Below are 18116 nucleotides of genomic sequence, written 5' to 3'. Positions count from 1 at the left end.
TTACTTTGATTTTGATTTTGCTCTTTTCCTCCCAAACTTGTCTGTCTGTTTCTACCCTTTTCTATGGGTCCCCATTGGAAGGTGTTTCAGACTTGTGGCAGAATTTCGGGCCTTGCTCTGGGCCAATCCTGTTTGGTGGACTTTTGCCCAACGAGGGAATGGGTAACTGGGTGCTTGATTTAGAAACTACATTTTTTGTCTTTTCTGTATTGTTTACTAATTGTATTACAATTCTTTTCCATTAAAGGTCTTATATGTTTTGTCTTTATGTGGTAGATGGCAGAAACTATTTAGAGCAGGCAGATTTGGGGATTCTGGGGTACCCTTCTCCCTGCCCTGTAACAAAAGAAGACATGAGTGGGCAGCTGTTGGAAATGAGAATACAAATATGCATCTCTTGTGAGCGAGTGAAGAGACTTGATTCAAATATGGTGAAAGTTTTGTTTCTCATAAGTGGAGAAATGCAGACTCCTATCTCAACTCCAGGGGGCATGCCAGTATTTAGATTTGTTGTTTTTCTTATGAGAATAAATAGGTTTTATTATCTTTGTTCATAATACCTGTGAATGAAAGAAATACTTAAGATTAAGTTACTGTCTATGTTTTTGTTATTGCTATTAATATTACCTTTATCCAGATGTCAGGAGCACTTGAACATCATGACTTTTTCTGTTTAATCAGCAATTTAAGAATCCAGGGGGAAATGATACTTTAAAGGACTTGCATTCAGCAGTGGGAAGACAACTTTTTGTCTGCGTTAATTTAATATTTTGCATGAGAATTGCAACAACCACCAAGGACAAAAGCATTTTAAATAAGTCTCTGAAATACTTTCCAACTTGAAAAGTCACTGGAGTCTTTTAGAGTAATTTAAAATATAGTGAATTTTTCTGACTCCTTGGTTTTTGGCATATTTTGTAGTAATACAGACAGTGAAATCATGCTTGGAAGCCCTAAGCATTCAAAAAGCAAATGGGGTTACTGTCTAAGGACAGTGGCAGGCAGTCAGGCCTGCTTCCTTACCGTGGTTTTTTCCAGGCAGTGAAGCAGGTGGTGGTGCTGGGTTTCAAAGCTGGAGCCGGATTTGCTAACAAAGGCCTGCTCATCCTCGGAGGACTGTTAATACAGAGAAGAGAAGAGATTTCTATTTTATTTTCCAACAATGAGAACCTTAGCCACACATTCTGACAGAGATCTGGCCTATTTCCTGAGATTAAATGGCAGCATTTTTTTTTTTAAACTAAAACAGGGCAAATGTGCATTGCTTTTAAGTTTGCCTATCAGCATTTGCATTTTCATCACATTATTGTTTGTCTTTTAGATTTGTTTCCCTAAACTGAAAACTGAAATCTCTTTTACTCTCATTCAACTACTGACTATCTCTGAAAGCCTGGGAGCCATTCTTTTTTTTTCGATAATAACTTTTAGCCTACTACTTAGATAATTCTGAAATCACTATCATGCTCACCTACATAAAAGGTATTTTATAAGAGGATAGAATCCTAAATACTAAAGGGAAGTTTTTTTATTTTTTAAAGATTTATTTATTTAGTTATACAAGAACCGGGGTACAGGCCAGATTTGCAGGAGGGTGAGAGGATTCACCAGAGACAGAGCAGGGAACAGAACAGGCAGACAGACGAAATATACTGAGAGGGGAGCAGCGGGCGAGACAGGAGAGGTCTGCCACGCCATGTGGGACCCTCACGGGCCGTCCAGGATCGAACCAGTGCTGCAGAGGCTGCGGACAGCTTCACAGCGCGGCACTCAACCTCCTGCACCACCAGGGGAGACCCGACTAAAGGGAAGTTTTGAGGTAAAAGTAAAGTTTCTCAAATTGTATTTTATACCCTCTGACCTTTATCACACTAAATAGGGTTCCCTCTCCTTTAAGAAGTAAAACAAGATATCATGTCATCTTTATCCCCCCACCCAAACTGACTTTTTAAAAAAGATTTATTTATTTACACATACAAGAGGTAGGGTGTAGGCCAGAGGTGTGGGGGGTGGGAGGATTCACCAGAGACAAAGTGGGGAACAGAACAGGCAGACTGACGAAGTACACTGCTGAGGGGAGCAGTGGGCGAGACAGGAGAGGTCTGCTACGCCATGTGGGTAGCTCTCTGGCTGGGATCGAACTTGTGTTGCAGTGACTGCAGATTGCTTCATAGTGCTGAGACTTAACCCCTTGCACCATGAGGGAGGCCCCCAAATGGACTTTTAAGGAAAAAAAATGAGATATTTGAGTCATTGAAAAAGGGATCTGGACCTAATTCGAAAGTGTGCTTGTGTGTATGTGTGGGGGGAGGGTGTCATCAAGCAATGCTCTGGACAGCAGATGGGTGGTGTCTTACATGACATTCGACTCAATTTGAATGCTAAGTAGCATCATATTCCACAGGGTAAGGGCTCAGCCCTACAAGAATGTCCCATACCTGTATTCTACTTCAGATGCCAGTGGCAAGCCCAGATTGTCACTTGTACTTCTGACTAATGAGCTATAGAGTGGAGGTGCCAGTGACCCTCACCTTGACTGCAGATGTCAGTCCAAAGTCCAGGTTATCTTTACTTTCTGACCAATTGGGTATGATCAGAGTTTCTCAAGAACTAATGGCCCCCCGCCCCCAGGTATAATTAACTGGTTAAAATGGCTCATAGGATTCAGAGAAACATTTCCTTACTAGATTACTGGCTTATAATAAAAAATATAATTCAGGATACCAACTAGATGGAAGAGATGCAAAGAAAAATTAAGGGGAAGGGCACAGAGTGTCCATGCTCTTTGGCTATGCCACTGTCCCCAAATTTCCTCATATCCACCCACCTGAAACCTCTCTGGGTCCCATCCTTTTGGATTTTTATGGTGGTTTCATCACATAGGCTTGATTAAGTAAATCACTGGCCATCAGTGATTGAATTCAGTCTCTAGTCCCTCTTCCCTACCTGGACCACATGACTCCCCAGACCCTGTCCTTGACCCCCCCAGACTCTGTCCTTGGGTGTGGTCTGAGTCACCTCATTAACATAACAACACCTTTATAGCTCCCAAGGTCTAGGAAATTCCCTGGGATTCAGGGGCTCCTTCCAGAAACTGGAAGACGATCTTGTATATATTTCTTATTAAAAATCAGATTATCGGGCTTCCCTGGTGGTGCAAGGGGTTAAGGCACAACCTATACAGCTGTCGGCAACCTCTGCAGCATGAGTTTGATCCCCTGCTGGCCAGGGAGCAACCCACATGGTGCAGCAGACCTCTCCTGACTTTCCCACTGCTCCCCTCAGCAGTGTATTTCAGTCGATCTGTGTGTTCTGTTCCCCACTCTGTCTCTGGTGAATCCTCTCACCCCCTGCACCTCTGGCCTGTACCCCAGCTCTTATACACATAAATAAATAAATCTTCAAAAAAAATCACATTATCACACCATTACACAAGTCAATGCAAAAATAGTGCCCAGTCATGAACGGAAATAATGATTTGCTGGCAGTATTTCATAGCCCAGTCTCTAAGCTACTGCTGCCAATAAGAACATAGAGGGAGAGGTTATTAAAAAATAACACTTTTGTTGTTTCAGTAGCCATTTTCATAATCACCCACAATAAAATTATATTGTTAAGTAGACTCAATCAATATTACACCAATAAACTGAACATTAGAAAAAGGGAAGTGGTTGACTCTACCTGCAGCTGATTGCTGAGGAGGCCGTTCCGCTTGCTCTGCATGTAAGCATTTGCACTTCCGCTTTTGGCTGCCCGGATCCTGGCCAGTCTGGCTTTCTAGAGAAGAAATATGAATGTCCTGTTAATACTTACAATTGTTTTCTTGAAACACTGAATGCACTCTTGTATAATCCTAATGTCAGAGTATTTAATTTTAATAGTATGGGGACCTTTCACAAGTAACACCTGAACATTAAATTTTCACCATTGTGCTTTATTTTCTACCTTGGAACTGGGTTATGCATTTAAGAATTGTAATGAAATCTTTATGTCATATCAAATTATTTCATTATTGTTTCTGTTTATTGTGTTCAGAGAAACATAGCAGTATGACTTATATTTTCACTTGTCCCAATCTGAGTAACTTAAAGAAATGAAGACCCAGCAAACAAGCTGCCAAGTCCTTTACATTTAAACTAATATTCTTTTAAAAATTGGTAATTAAGTTCTAGGAACAAATTCTCCTCCCTTCTCTACCCCCTTTCAATCTTGTCTTTCCTTCCTTCATCCCTTCTTCCCCTTTAAAAAAAAATATTCAGCTGTATCTGCACCTTCAAATGTCAATTTTAGTTTTGCAATCAGTTTTTGTGGAATTGGACAGAGCACCCTGTGCTTGCCAACATGGACTCTAAAATTTCACGAAATTTGTTCACTTTTGTTCACTTTGCCTGGCATAAGTCCATACCACAGGGTGCTCAACTAATTTCTCTTTCTTTCTTGAATTTGTTGATATGAAGAACCCAGTGAGTCACTCCAAAGTGATATATAGCTCTACTTTTAATTTTTAAACCATTTATGCATATAGAATGTTCTTCAGTTAAAAGAGGTTACAGTGATATCACCAATAGTTACAGTGGTATCACCAAAATAACATTAGTGAGGGACTCCACTGTTAAAACAGATATATGGTATTCCATTACCTTTACAACTGGTGTTGTCTACCTGCCCCAGGCTGCCATGGAGTGAGTGGAGAAGACTATGCAGATGCCCATTCTTTTTGTTTCTTTTTTTTTTTTTTTAAGATTTATTTATTTTTATACAAGAGCTGGGGTAGGCCAGAGGCGCAGGAGGGTGAGAGGATTCACCAGAGACAGAGCAGGGAGCAGAACAGGCAGACGACAGAAATACACTGCTGAGGGGAGCAGCAGGCGTGACAGGAGAGGTCTGCCGTGCCATGTGGGATTCTCTCCGGCCGGCTGGGATTGAACCTGCACTGCCTTGGCTGTGGACAGCTTCACAGCGCAGCGCTCAACCCGCTGCACCACTGGGGAGGCCCCTGCCCATTCTTTTTGGATGATGTTTATCTAACAAGGATTTGTAAGGAAACAAGTAGGACAGCTAGGATAAGAATTGCCTTGTAAAATTATAGAAGGACACCTTCTTTCTCCTTTCCAAACAATGCATGTAAAGACTATTTTCAGTATCTAATGCTGGAATGTTCTTTTTAAATAAAATTTTTAAGAATTTATTTTTAAAATAGAAAATAAATGGATACTTATTTCAAAAGTGGATGAAAAACAAGTACATCTCTCTGTACGTTGGGGGGGCTGCCTCTCCTCCTACTCTTTAGTGTCAACCCCTGGTAACATTTCTAGAGGATCTTACCAGAAATTGCTAGGTAAATATTTTTACTCAGAAGAATATACCTCATTCCTCCGCACCCAGCTGCTATCATTTATTGCAGGTGAAACTCCTTCCATATTTACATATATAGAGCCATTTCATTTGTTTATGGATGTACAATATATCACTGATTGTGTGAACCATCATTTATTTAGTCAGACAACTATAATTACTTTTTTTAATTTTTAAATAAAAGAACTTTTAATAGTTTGACTAGCTGGCCCTGCTGACATTAACGACGTAAGCAAGGTTAGAAGCTAAGATGGCTGGGAGAGTCAAATAGAAAATACATCTTGGTGATAAAACTGTACACACATGAATAGGGAGAATTCCCATCAGCAGAATTACTGTGTGAAAGGGTTCATGCTTTTGCAAGTTTGACAGATGTCACCAACTGCCTTCCAAGCAGGTCACATTGATTTACACTTCCACAAAAATCTTTGTAATGTATATGGTTCTTTCTTGGTTAATTTGCCCTTTCATATCATTTCATTTCTCTATTGTGCAATTAATCTTGCAAATCATCTTTTTTGGCCTGCTTTGAACATCATTATAAATTTAGCTTCCAGATGAATTTCTAGAAGCAGAGGTATTCCTGGTTCAAAGAATATACATATGTGTATTTTGTTTTATAGGTTCTGCCAAAATTCTCTTCAAATTTGTATCAAGATGATCTTTTACTCACAGCATTTGAAAGCAGGTTTGAGAGTAGCACTGGGATGTGTGAAACTCTGAAAATAACATTAAAGTATCATTTGACTTCAGCTTCACCTTTTCTCTTCACCTCCGTGAATTTATTCTTCCTGTATGCTGATTCCAGGTTGAGACAATAGTTTGTACAAATTTCATATTTATAAGTAATGGGAAAATAGACAATTTTCACTTTTTATTGGCAGTACGATATTTAAATCACTCAAAATACTGAGACAATACTAAAGAATAAAGTTGTAAGGTAGAAAATATTTAACTTTAACAGCTGTTACATAACCAGGATTTCAGGCCAGACTCAATAAGGAAATGGCAAGTGGCAAGCACATTTGGAAATGACCTAGAATTGATGTAATAATTTAGAAATAACTTATTTAAATATGCATTTGGTTTCCAGAAAGAGGTGGCTATTGCAATTTAGTCCTAAAGTTTCATTGGCCTCCTGGAACATTCAATACCTTTTATGGTTTCCTTTCCTTCCTGCCCCATCCCTTCTCTCCTACCCCGCTTCCTCCCCACATCTCCACCTTCTTTCTTTCATTTTGTAATCACTGAGTGTAATTATATTGGCTATATCACAGTCACTTCTCTCACTTATATCATTCACTAAGCATTTAGCAGCAGTATTAGGACACATTATTTTCTTTCAGAAATGAGGCGTACTCATTAACCAAAAGCACTATCCAGCAAAAGGAAATGACACATATTTCTCATAATGGAAAGTCTACATATGGTGGCAACTACTACCACAGAAGCAGTTCAAAGCTCATAGAAAAAGAAGCCATAGTTTTAGAGGCAGAATAGCCATTTTGCTAAATCACATGCTGTGTTAGAAAAAGAACCTCCCATCTCAATTTCAGTCGTGACTATTTTCTTTCATTTTATTACAATCCTATATGAGTTAATTGCTTTAATTGGTCTTGTGGAGCACCATACCAAATGTCTGTTGAATGCTAGCCTTTATGACCTATGATTACATTGTTGCTTCCAATAGGTAATTGAGGGATTTTTTTACAAAGGTATTTTAGAAAATCATTTCAGTTCATTTTTGACCCACTCAGTATGACAATCTTGGCAACTCTGGCTGTGCAGTTGGAAGGTTAAGAAAATACCTTCCATTGGTAACAAGAAATATATTTCCCACCCTCAACCCTGTAGAAAATACAACTTCTTGGCATGGCAAATATGGAAATTAGAGTAAGCTTTCAATAATAACTTTACCTTAGCCTATGTGGAAAGTAGAAGGTTTCCAAATTTCTAATTAAAATGTTTTATAATGTTACTGTACAAAAATAGCTTAGGTGTTATTTTCAATTCCTTTATCTGCCTTAAGAAATACTAATTGTGTTTGTCTCATAAGAACATTTTCCCTATGCATAATATTTCATAAATTGTTTTTTAAAAAGTTGCTCTAAACTCATTACAGTTTTTAAAAGTTGGCTCCAAGGAACTAGTAAGTATGAGGGATAAAGTCCAAACCAATCAAAGCAAATGAACAACTGGTCTTATGGTCAAGAAAATTTTTGGAAATACTAAGGATTAAACACTTTGCTTGGCTGTTGGAGTCTTCATAATATATTGTGTTTTGGATTTTTTCTGTAAGGATGAAAGGAAGAATATAGTATGCAATTTTTCTCAAACTAATTTGACAAGGAACCCTTTAGTGCAGAACATTCAGAGGTTAGTATGCAGTGGTTTTCACTGGATTGTTTTTTAATTGTATGAAATTATATGAACTGTACAATGTATTTTCTGAAACAGAGGTTGGGGAATCAATCAAAGAAAGATGTCTAAGCCAAAAATCATAGAAATAGCAATTTCTTTAAAAAGGACCTATCTTCTAAATGAGGTCCTAAATTAAGAGAAGTTATTAGATCATCTTCTTACCAAGTCAAAAATTAAGTATCCTAGGCAACCTTAAAGTGAGGTAAAGAAAGCCTCTCTTCTTTGTAGTCTGAGATAATTCCCTATCCCAAAATATCAGCCCTTAGACTTGGCTGTGTCACTTATTCTAGAAATTTTGTTTCTTTCATTTTAGGGTTAGAAGAATACTTCATGTAGAGGCAGGATATTAAGTTTTATTAGCTTTTAAAACTTAAGGAATTTATGGCAAGCTTTCCATTTATTTAGGAAAATAGCTTCCCTAGAAATGAAATAAGTTGTTGCCATAGAATAACTTATCTATGGGAGATAGTACTTATCAGTGGGAGATAGTACTAGATCCCCAGCTATAAAGCTTGGTTAATCCTGTAGGTGGCAAGGCTGAGTAGAAACAGTGCTGGGGTTTGGGTGGAAGAAGCGCTGGAAAGGTGAGTGGGATGGATTAAGAGGACAACAAGAGGATCCAGTTATATGAATAAATGAATAAAAGCATGAATGAGAGTACTAGGGAAAACTGGAAGAAGATGTAGGAAGATACAAAACACAGACTTATGAGTCCCAATATTCTTTTATTCATGATACAAATATTAAGTGACTATTTCCATTCTGGGTACTTCTCTCAGTACAATGGAGGAACATTGTTATATATATTATAATATCGTGTGACACATGCAAATATGCATGATGTTGTGCCTGAAGAGAAGGAGCAACTAATGGTGTCCACACCATTCAGAAAAGTTTTCATAGAATGGGTGATAGATATTTGAGTTAAGTCCTGAACTCTGAGTAGGAGCTGGCCAGGTAACTACATCAGGCAATAAAGGATGGAAAGTAGATTTAAGAGCAAAGGTAGGTAATTCAATAAGGCTGAAAATTAGGAAGATATGGAAATGTATGTAATCTCAGATTTCTACATGTTGATACGATAATACAGACAAATGAGAAATACAAGTAAAAAAACCTTAAGTTATCACGGAGATTTGAGGTAGGGACTGGGTGATATTTTTAAATAGCAGACAATCTAAGAGAGGTTGTTTCTTAGGGCTTAATAAGGAGTTATTTCTAGCCTTTTTATTATTCAAGAATTCTGTATAAAAAATTATTTGATTTGAACATAGTTTGATTTGGAATAGTTCTCAGTGTGGTCCCCAGTTCAACAGTATTATCACCAGTTGGTAACTTGTTAGAAATACAAATTTTCATGTTCTAAACCCAAATTAAAGAATCAGATACTTTGGTCATAGAATCCAGCAATGTGGAATTTAACACATTCTTCAGCTAGTTCCAATAAATCAAAAGTTTGAGAACCACCATGGTAGAAAATGATAAATAACCGATTACATATTGGTAACACTGTTTGTGTTAACACCAACATCTTTATGTGAAAAATTTAAAAATTTACTTATACATTGGTTGTACACTGGCTAATTACTATGAAACTTCTCACTTTTTTTAAAGATTTATTTATTTATTCATATAAGAACTGGGGTACAGACCAGACATGCGTGCGTGCGTGTGTGTGTGTGTGTGTGTGTGTGTGAGAGAGAGAGAGAGAGAGAGAGAGAGAGAGGCAGACTGACTGAAATACATTGCTATGGGGAACAGTGGTGAGGCAGGAGAGGTCTGTTATGCCACTTAGGTAGCTCCCTGGCTGGCCTGGCTCCCTGGCTGGCTGGCCTGCTGTGCTTAACCCCTTGTACCAACAGGGAGGCCTGAAACTTCTTACTTAATAATGTCAGAATTTGTCTTAGATTTGAACCAATAGGTATATAAATGTGAGCAAGTATCTGTAAAATGGAAATAATAACACCTTTGCAAATTGATTGTGAAAATATAAATAATAGACATAAAACACCAGGGACATACTAGAAACTCTAAAGAGGATTGTTGTTGCTATTAGTATAATCAAATTATAATTACTATTACTATTACACACGACAATTACTCACAAGTTAGCCTTGTAAGTATACACATGATTAAGTGATCTGACTTATATTTTAAAACAGGGTAACTCCCAGGTTCAAAATATTAACTTCACCACCTACCATTGATCAGTATAGCTTTATTTGGGCCAATACATTCTTTTCATAAATATTTATTGAATGGCTCATTGAATAAGTAAATCTATTAATATACAATTACAAGTGGTGGCAGTTGGGGGGTGAGAGATATTCTGGTTTAAGTGTATATTAACTGACACATCAATTTATCAAGTATGGATAGAAACGGGGTAAATGATAGATTCCTTTTAAAGGGAGGGAGCAGGGGCCTCCCTGGTGGCACAATGGGTTAAGCACCGCACTATGAAGCAATCTGCAGCCTCTGTAGCACAAGTTCGATCCCTGGAGTTTTATCCCAGGCCAGCCAGTGAGCAGCCCACATGGTGCAGAAGACCTCTCTTGGCTCACCCATTGCTCCCCCCAGCAGTGTACTTACATTGATCTGCCTGTTCTGTTCCTTGCTGTCTCTGGTGAATCCTCTCACACCCCCCACTTCCCATCTCTGGCCTGTGCCCCAGCTCTTGTATGCGTAAGTAGATAAATCTTTAAAAAAAAATAAAGGGAGGGAACAGCTAGTGAAAACAGGAAGAACGCTTGCTAGGGAGATGAGCTAGAAGAAAGAAAATATCCCTGAGTGATACTGGGAATGTTCTCAAGTGCATGCATATATATATATATATATATATATATATTTTATATCATGCTTTTGCTTGAGTTCAGTTGGCAAAGGGACAGAACAAAAAACTCTGGTATAAAACATTTTGGTATATTACTTACTGTTCAGTTTGACTGGTGTTTCTACTGCATGGACTGCTTGACTAAATTAGTTGTGATTTGCATAATTTTGATATTTGTCAAATCACTTAGGTCCAGACAAATTTAAACTCTTTTACTAGTGTGTGTTCATGCTGTCTTATTTTTTTAATTTCCTGGGAAAGAAATTAGGAAATATCCTTTGATAACTTATTTTATTCCATCTCCACTGTTCTTTTAAAATGACTTGTTCCGTTTAATGGTTACAGACTACTTACTAGACATACCACATTAGGCTATTATCTTCTGCTTTATTGAGCCAATTTTTTTAACAGTCATGATATGCATTATGGCAGAAACTTAGGAGATATTTCCAAGATACCAAAAAGCATTCATAAAACATACTTTTTCACTTACTGTACTTTTTAAGATCACATTTATTTACTTTTGCATTCTAAATCTATTTAACCAAAAAGGCTCTAAAAACATTCTAAGGTTTTATTTATTGATTTGCTTGTTGCAGATGACAAAGTTTGAAAATACATATATTTGAAAAATTGTTTTATTTGAAAATCAAATTTATACTTTTTACAGTTTTCATATTGGTAGCTCTTTTTTTGGTATTGAGAAAAAGAATTATAGGTAACTCAATTTAGAGAAGAACTTTCTAGAATCTAGATGGATGGCTGTTAGGGAGCTAAGATTTTTGTAGGATTTCTATTATTTTAAACAGTGTACAAGTTTGCCCAGTGGAGGGATTGTAAATATGTGGGCAGAGCCATAGTTGTGGTAAGTCCCTCATGGAGGGACCAGATGTGGCCAAAATTCCTCCATCAATACTTGCCAGAGGTGTGTCCAGCATGAGGCTGCAACTACTCAGAGACCGCCTTTTCCTAACCCTTTCTTTATTAGTTATCAATGCTGTATATTAGATCACCATGCTAATTGGGATATTTAATACCATGCTCTACAATAATTAGTACAATAATTAGTTTAAACAATTGCCCCAGAATGGGAGATTCTCTAAAGCAACAAACAACATGACTGAAAGAGCAGTGTATTGCTTAAAAAAGAGGCCCTTTGGGCTTCCCTGGTGGCGCAGTGGTTGAGCACCGCTCTGCACTGCGAACCTGTCCGCAGCCTCTGCAGCGCTGGCTCAATTCCCCACCGGCCAGAGAGAACTCCACATGGCGCGCAGACCTCTCCTGCCTTGCCTGCTGCTCCCCTCAGCAGTGTCTTCGCTCCGTCTGCCTGTTCTGCTCCCGGCTCTGGCTCTGGTGAATTCTCTTACCCTCCCACACTTCTGACCTGTACCCCAGTTCTTGTATAAAATAAATAAATAATTTTTTTTTTTTTTAAAAGAGGCTCTTTGACAGTGGACATGAACAAGTTCTCTGGACACTATGTTGTGTAAACAAACATATTTGAACTTTGCAAAGAGTTTCTTTATGAGACTGTATACTTTACTAAAGAGAATGAATGAAGTTGTTCAAACACACTTAAAATCCTGTTCTTGAATTATCTACAAAGACAGTTATTAGCTACTGCAAATTCTTTCATGATGTTTTATAGTTATACCACATTACCCAGATTGGGCATCCACTTTAGTCAAGATTATGAATGGCTTTTGCATAGTTAAAAATAATTCCATTTTTTAAGAACGAGATACAGTGTCCATGAAGAATACCAGAAACTTACACCAGAGTCCGGAAGAAACTACCAAAGAGAACTTCAAAATTATTTTTAAACAAGGACCCTGACTCTCAAGGGGACTATGTTGACAAAGAATAGGGAGGGAAGCACACTAACAGTTTTTCTGAGAGGTAATTTGTCATAATTTTTATGTCTATGAGGTTTGGAGCCAGATTAGCCTGGATTACTTGATGGTTCTTCAGTATATTAGGGATATAACCTAGAATTTCTCAATTTCTGGATAGGTTAGGATTCTCATCTCCCCAATAGGAACTATTAAAAGCAACTAATTTACAGATTTGTTGTGAGAACTCTGTGAATTTCTTTTTGAAAAACATTAAACTAGTACCCAGCTATCAGTAAATGGCAATTATTATTATATATATACATAAATATATATACCTTTATATAGATTTATGTACATTTGCACATAATCTTATTGTGAGGTATCATTTCCCCCATTTTACAGCTGAGTATATGAACCTTGTTTACTCTTAGAGGGATTAATTAACTGGTGAGAAGTAGTAAAATGCTTGGCCAGGAATAACACTCAGCTACAAATGATCATACTGTCCTACTTCCGTGTCCACTCTGTACTACATCAGAGACACATTTCAGTACCATTCAATAGTCCTTATTTACTGGAACTGTCTTGACCCCTAATGGACACAGACATGAAATGCATCAGACCCAAAAATCCAACTCTAATAAAATTTGCCAAGGACTTATCTTTGATTTTACTATTTGTCTTTAGGGCTGTTGGCCTGATCTTTCTTTCTGCCTATGGTTTCAATGTAATATTGTACTCCCTGCTCACTTTGAAGTTACACATGGTTATGTGACTTGCTTGGACTAATGCAAGAGAAATGGAAGTGACTTGGCCCACCTCCAGGAGGAGGCTTTAGGCATCAGCGTGTGATTCATCATGTTTTTTTAGCCCTGCTTGAATGATTGCAGAAGTGCACTGTCAAGATGGCATTTCTATCGCAGGACCGGTAATGGACCTGTAGCCTGATTGTACAGCAATTGAGAAATATCCCTTGTTGTCTTAAGCCACTGAGATATTAAACCTCTTTTTTTTTTTTCCCCTATAGTATAACCTATCTGGTGCTGACCAATGCAACTATCGACCAAATCCGGAACACTGAATGGCCAGTAAGGGATTTTCAAACTCATTATAAAAAGTGGGAGAGGCTAAATCACGGCCGCAGAGAGCTGAATACACACCTTTTGTGCCCTCCGTTTGTCTGCTCGTTGATTTTGGTGATAGATCCGACTGAAGTTGGATACAATTACTGGAACAGGCAGAGCAATAACCAAAACTCCACTCAGCGAACAGATGGAACCAAAAATCTTCCCTGCTATGGTTTTGGGGACCATGTCACCATACCTGGGTCAGAGGGAAAAAAAAATGCTGTTTTAAGTCATGGTAAGTTATTTCTACCTACTCCACATAGTTTTTTTGCTTTTTGTCAATTTTTTTTTTTTTTAATGATCAACCTAATACTACTTCATGACTATAATCTACATGGCTTAAGATTTTCATGAGCCAGCTATAATAAACATCTGAATACAAAAAATTACCTTTCAACCTTGCAGAAGTTGATTCTAACATTTAGAAATCTCTTTGATTGGAAAATATTTTAAGCCAGATGATGTAATGGTAATTCTTTAGTTTATCCTTTATATAATATGGCATGTTCCTTATATTTATTTAATAGTCAATATATCCATGCTGAATTTTATGCACTTACTTTTGCACATCTTTTTCAACACTGAGTTGGTTATGAAATTTAAGTAGAAAGAGTGGTATATCACATTCCTTTCATCAGATATAATCACTTAATAAACTTCCAAGGTCTCATTAACCTTCACTTGTGAAATTAAATGGCATTTCTCCATGATAATCTTACTCAATCTCTCATTTGTATTTGACCCATTGACTTCTCTCCTGGAAACCTTTCTATTGGCTTCAGTATTAGAAAATCCCCCTAGTGGTCCTACCTCGTTTGCTGTTCCTTCTCCATTTCCTTTTCTGACTTCTTCCCTTATCTGATTTCTAAATTTTGAAGTAAATTAGGTTCAGACTTGTCTTATCTGCTTTATAAAAACCCTCTTCCTATGTGATTCCATACAACCCCATAGCTTAAAACTATCTAAATGTTGCTGATAACCTAATTTATATCGACAGCCCTGGTGTCTTGAAATCAGACTTGAAAATCAGACTCATATCTTCAATCGTTTGATATGATTATTTCTACCCCTGGATGTTTAAGTGCTAATTAAGACTTAAATTAGCCAAAAAGGAATTCTTGTTTCCCTGGTTTCCTCTGGCCCACTCAAATCTGCTCCTCCCACAGTCTAACAACTCTAATTAAATGGAACCACAAACCACTCAGTTGCTCATATCAGAATGAAAGAGCCACCCCAGTCCCCAGTCGATGCATTTCAGCTCTCAGCTAGTCTGGTGGTCTCTGACCAAAACAAGTTACTTTCTCAAACTGATGTCTCTTTCCTCAAATTCCAGACCAGAGTGAGCCCGGCCAGCCCCATCTCTTCCCAGAGTCACAAATACAACTTCCTACCTGAACTCTTTTTTCCACATTTACTATTTTATAATTCATGCCAACAGAGCAGCCAGAGTTACAGTTTTAAAAATGGAGATTGGCTGTTGCTACTTTGCTTAAACCTTCTAATAGACTTGACACTGAAATAAATGCAAACGCCTCACGTTAGTCTCTAAGGGCCTATATCACTTAATTCCTGCCTATATTTCACACCATCTTCCAGCAAGCTCCCTGTCCTCCAGCCACACTGGCCATCTGGCTTTCTGTCACAAGTGCAGACCCGTATCATTATTATTCAGGTGAAGACTTAAATGTCTCCATTCCAGAAAATAACGATCCCATGTTATTTTCCAGTCACCACATCTAGAGTGGTTTTATTTTCTCCCCTAGTTATTATCCATAATGTTTTTCCATGTGATTATTTTAGTCATGATCCCATGATGTTTTCTTATTTATTAATATGCTTATTTTTAAGAACCCCCTACCATGCCCTGGTGAACATGACTATAAACTTGAAAAAGCAAGACTTGCTCAATTTCATGTCTCACCAGCACAAAGCAGGCTGTTAATAAGCATTAGGTGAATGAATATCCTCTCTCTTACTGATAATAGAGCTCTTCCAAGAATTTACTCTTGGTGGGAGGGGAGCAAGGAGGAGGGCCTTTTGATCATATTGCAAAAGTTGCCCAATTGCTTCTGCAGAACTTCAACTACTTCCTGCTCACTTTGGGGTTCTGGGGAGCTTAGTGCTCTGAGAGTTTAGCCCTTAGTAACAGCTCAGAGCAGCTCAGGTGTTAGATTCAGGATCAGGGGGGATTAGAAGTGTTTGGGACTACCTTGTATTTTGAAGAGCTGCCTCTAATTAGAGAAGATGATTCCTCTAAATCACATTATTGTGTGAAAACATTTGTCAACATGGAGATTGGGTTTGTGAAGGTGCAACAGAAGCCTGGAGAGTGACTGGGGAGTACACTGACATAGCATTTGGTGACCCCCATCCCAGGCTCTGGTTTTGTGCTCTGAATGTCCAGTTACTCATTCCTGTCAGTGCTTGTGAATGAACAACAAATTGAGCTCATTGGGCATAACTAAACTTCAATTCACCAGAACTAAAATTCCCACACTGTTTTAGTGTCTCTAGTGCCAGCATGCACAGGGCAGGTTCGCTAGCGATTTGGGCAGATGGATAGCACCCTTGGTGAGTTTTTCAGGCTTTAATGCTTTCTCAGGATACACAGTCACACCAGGCAGGGAGGCTGGCATGCAAGGAGGCAGGCAGGCAACCGCGCCTCCCAGGCCTCCACAAATCTCTGCCTTTCTCTGGGTGCTCTCTCTCTCTCATCTTGTGGCCTCGCCTCTTCTGTAGTCACGCCACTCATCCCCCACTGCCTTGCTTTTATCCCCATCTCTAGGCTCAGTTACACACTAACACATGTGTACACCCATACTTCAAGTGCCCACAGTCAGACACGAGTTCCCCGCGCCCATGCTGCATTCAGAGGAAAAAGGGTCTCTGCAATCCATCTGGGTAGTTAAAGAATAATCTAAAGACTGTTAGTGAGGAAACAGTCAAAACTAGAGGAATTCACAAGACAAGCAAGAAAGGCCAGAGGATTTTCTTTCCATAGGGGTATGTCAGTGGACTTGGAAGATCAACTTTTTTATGCAATGTTTGGTGTACAAGAGCCAGTTTCTGTTTGCCACTGTTCACATTGAGTGCCTGGCTATATTTTATGAACATCTTCTTTCCTTTTGCACTGATGGTACAGTAAACCCTGGAGAAGTCTCAAATACACATATCCCCCCATATGCAAGCAGCTTCTCAGGAAAGGGATTTGATTTTAATGTCTACCAATTCAGAACTAGAAAGTAAATAAAACTCAATTTATTTTTTATGGTCAGAGAGGAGAAGCATTGAGTCCATGTAATCAAAATAAACTTTGAAATATATAAGTACATAAAAAGAAATAGCTAAATAAATCTATTAGATAGTTTTTCTTGCCTCTAAGAAATTTAAAAAAATTAGTATTTATTAACTACTTTTTGCATTCTAGGCTAAGTCATAGAGTATGCAGAGCCTACATGGTTGTAATTATTAGAGAAAATTAAGGGCTGAGCTGTGTGGTATGGACCCAACACTCAGTCAGAGCTGAAGAGACAGAAGATTGCTCTGAGAGTTTAGCTCTTAGTAACAGCTCAGAGCAGCTCAGGTGTTAGATTCAGGATCAGGGGGGGCTTAGAAGCCCCCAGACCACTTCAAACACATAGCAAACAGCAAAAGAGTATTATGTACCTAAGGAATTCTATTTCTCTGGAACTTACTGGAAGAAAGGTTGAGAAAAGTAGCTTTATAATGCGAAGTGACATGTATCATGGCTAAGTACTGCCTAAAATCTTTTAATGATTACTTCTATCCTAAGCAATTTGTCACTTGGTATTTTATAGTTCATGTAAAAACACACCTCACTTTTTCTGACTCATTCTTAAAATTATGCTAAACCTAACAACACTATATATTATATTTTCTGTTTTTGTTCAGAATTTAATAGTATGTCTGTTTTCTCAAAAGTTACCCCAAAACACTATGTAAATGTGGTTATGTTTTCATAGATACTTATTTCTATACTGTAGTGGTCAAGTTAGATAAATATTGAGTTCTTAAAAGAAAGAAGAAACAGGAGAAAGGATAGCATAACACAAGAATAATTTCCAAGATGTTTTACATAATAGAATTGAACTTTGCTAATTGAAAGGGAGCCTTCCCTATGTTTATTCTTTGACTTTTCTCTGCTTCTAAATTTTCCTTCTTTCTGTTACATTCACCGTGTAGATCCACTCCAGTTTCATTCTGTTCTCTTCACACTGGACATCTGCCAAGCCTTATGTTTACTGCTCCCTTTCCTCCTCACATCAGTTAAAAAGGTACACTATGGAGGTGTCATTCACATAAAAAGTTAATTATAAATTTGCACATACTTCCTCAAAATAGTTGGTTAAAATTACATCTTTTGCCATATGTTAAAGATCATATTGAGTGGAATGCCAATTCCTTAGAAGAAATCCAACTGTTAGCTCTTGAAGATTTTAATCCCAGATATCAACCAAAAGTTTCATACAAAGCACTTCATTTCTGGCATATACCCAATGTCAAAGGTGGATAATTCTGGCGAATATA

The 18116-nt window shown here is 38.0% G+C and overlaps 1 protein-coding gene across 1 annotated transcript in view; it reads right to left on the bottom strand.

Moving 5' to 3' along the window:
• KCND2 (potassium voltage-gated channel subfamily D member 2) overlaps positions 1-18116 on the bottom strand; it is a 448186-nt gene that overhangs the window by 7432 nt on the left and 422638 nt on the right. Inside the window, exons 2-4 of the mRNA XM_037512192.2 lie at positions 13602-13764; positions 3679-3774; positions 1024-1116 (exon numbers count right to left, since the gene is read on the bottom strand). Of these exons, the coding sequence (XP_037368089.2) occupies positions 1024-1116; positions 3679-3774; positions 13602-13764 (352 nt within the window). The remainder of the gene's footprint in view (positions 1-1023; positions 1117-3678; positions 3775-13601; positions 13765-18116) is intronic.

The sequence above is a fragment of the Talpa occidentalis genome, unplaced genomic scaffold (genome assembly GCF_014898055.3).
Source record: "Talpa occidentalis isolate TD23 unplaced genomic scaffold, MPIMG_talOcc4v2.1, whole genome shotgun sequence".
Lineage (NCBI taxonomy): Eukaryota > Metazoa > Chordata > Mammalia > Eulipotyphla > Talpidae > Talpa > Talpa occidentalis.
Note: the sequence above shows the minus strand (reverse complement) of the source record. Positions and strands in the feature narration are given on the sequence as shown.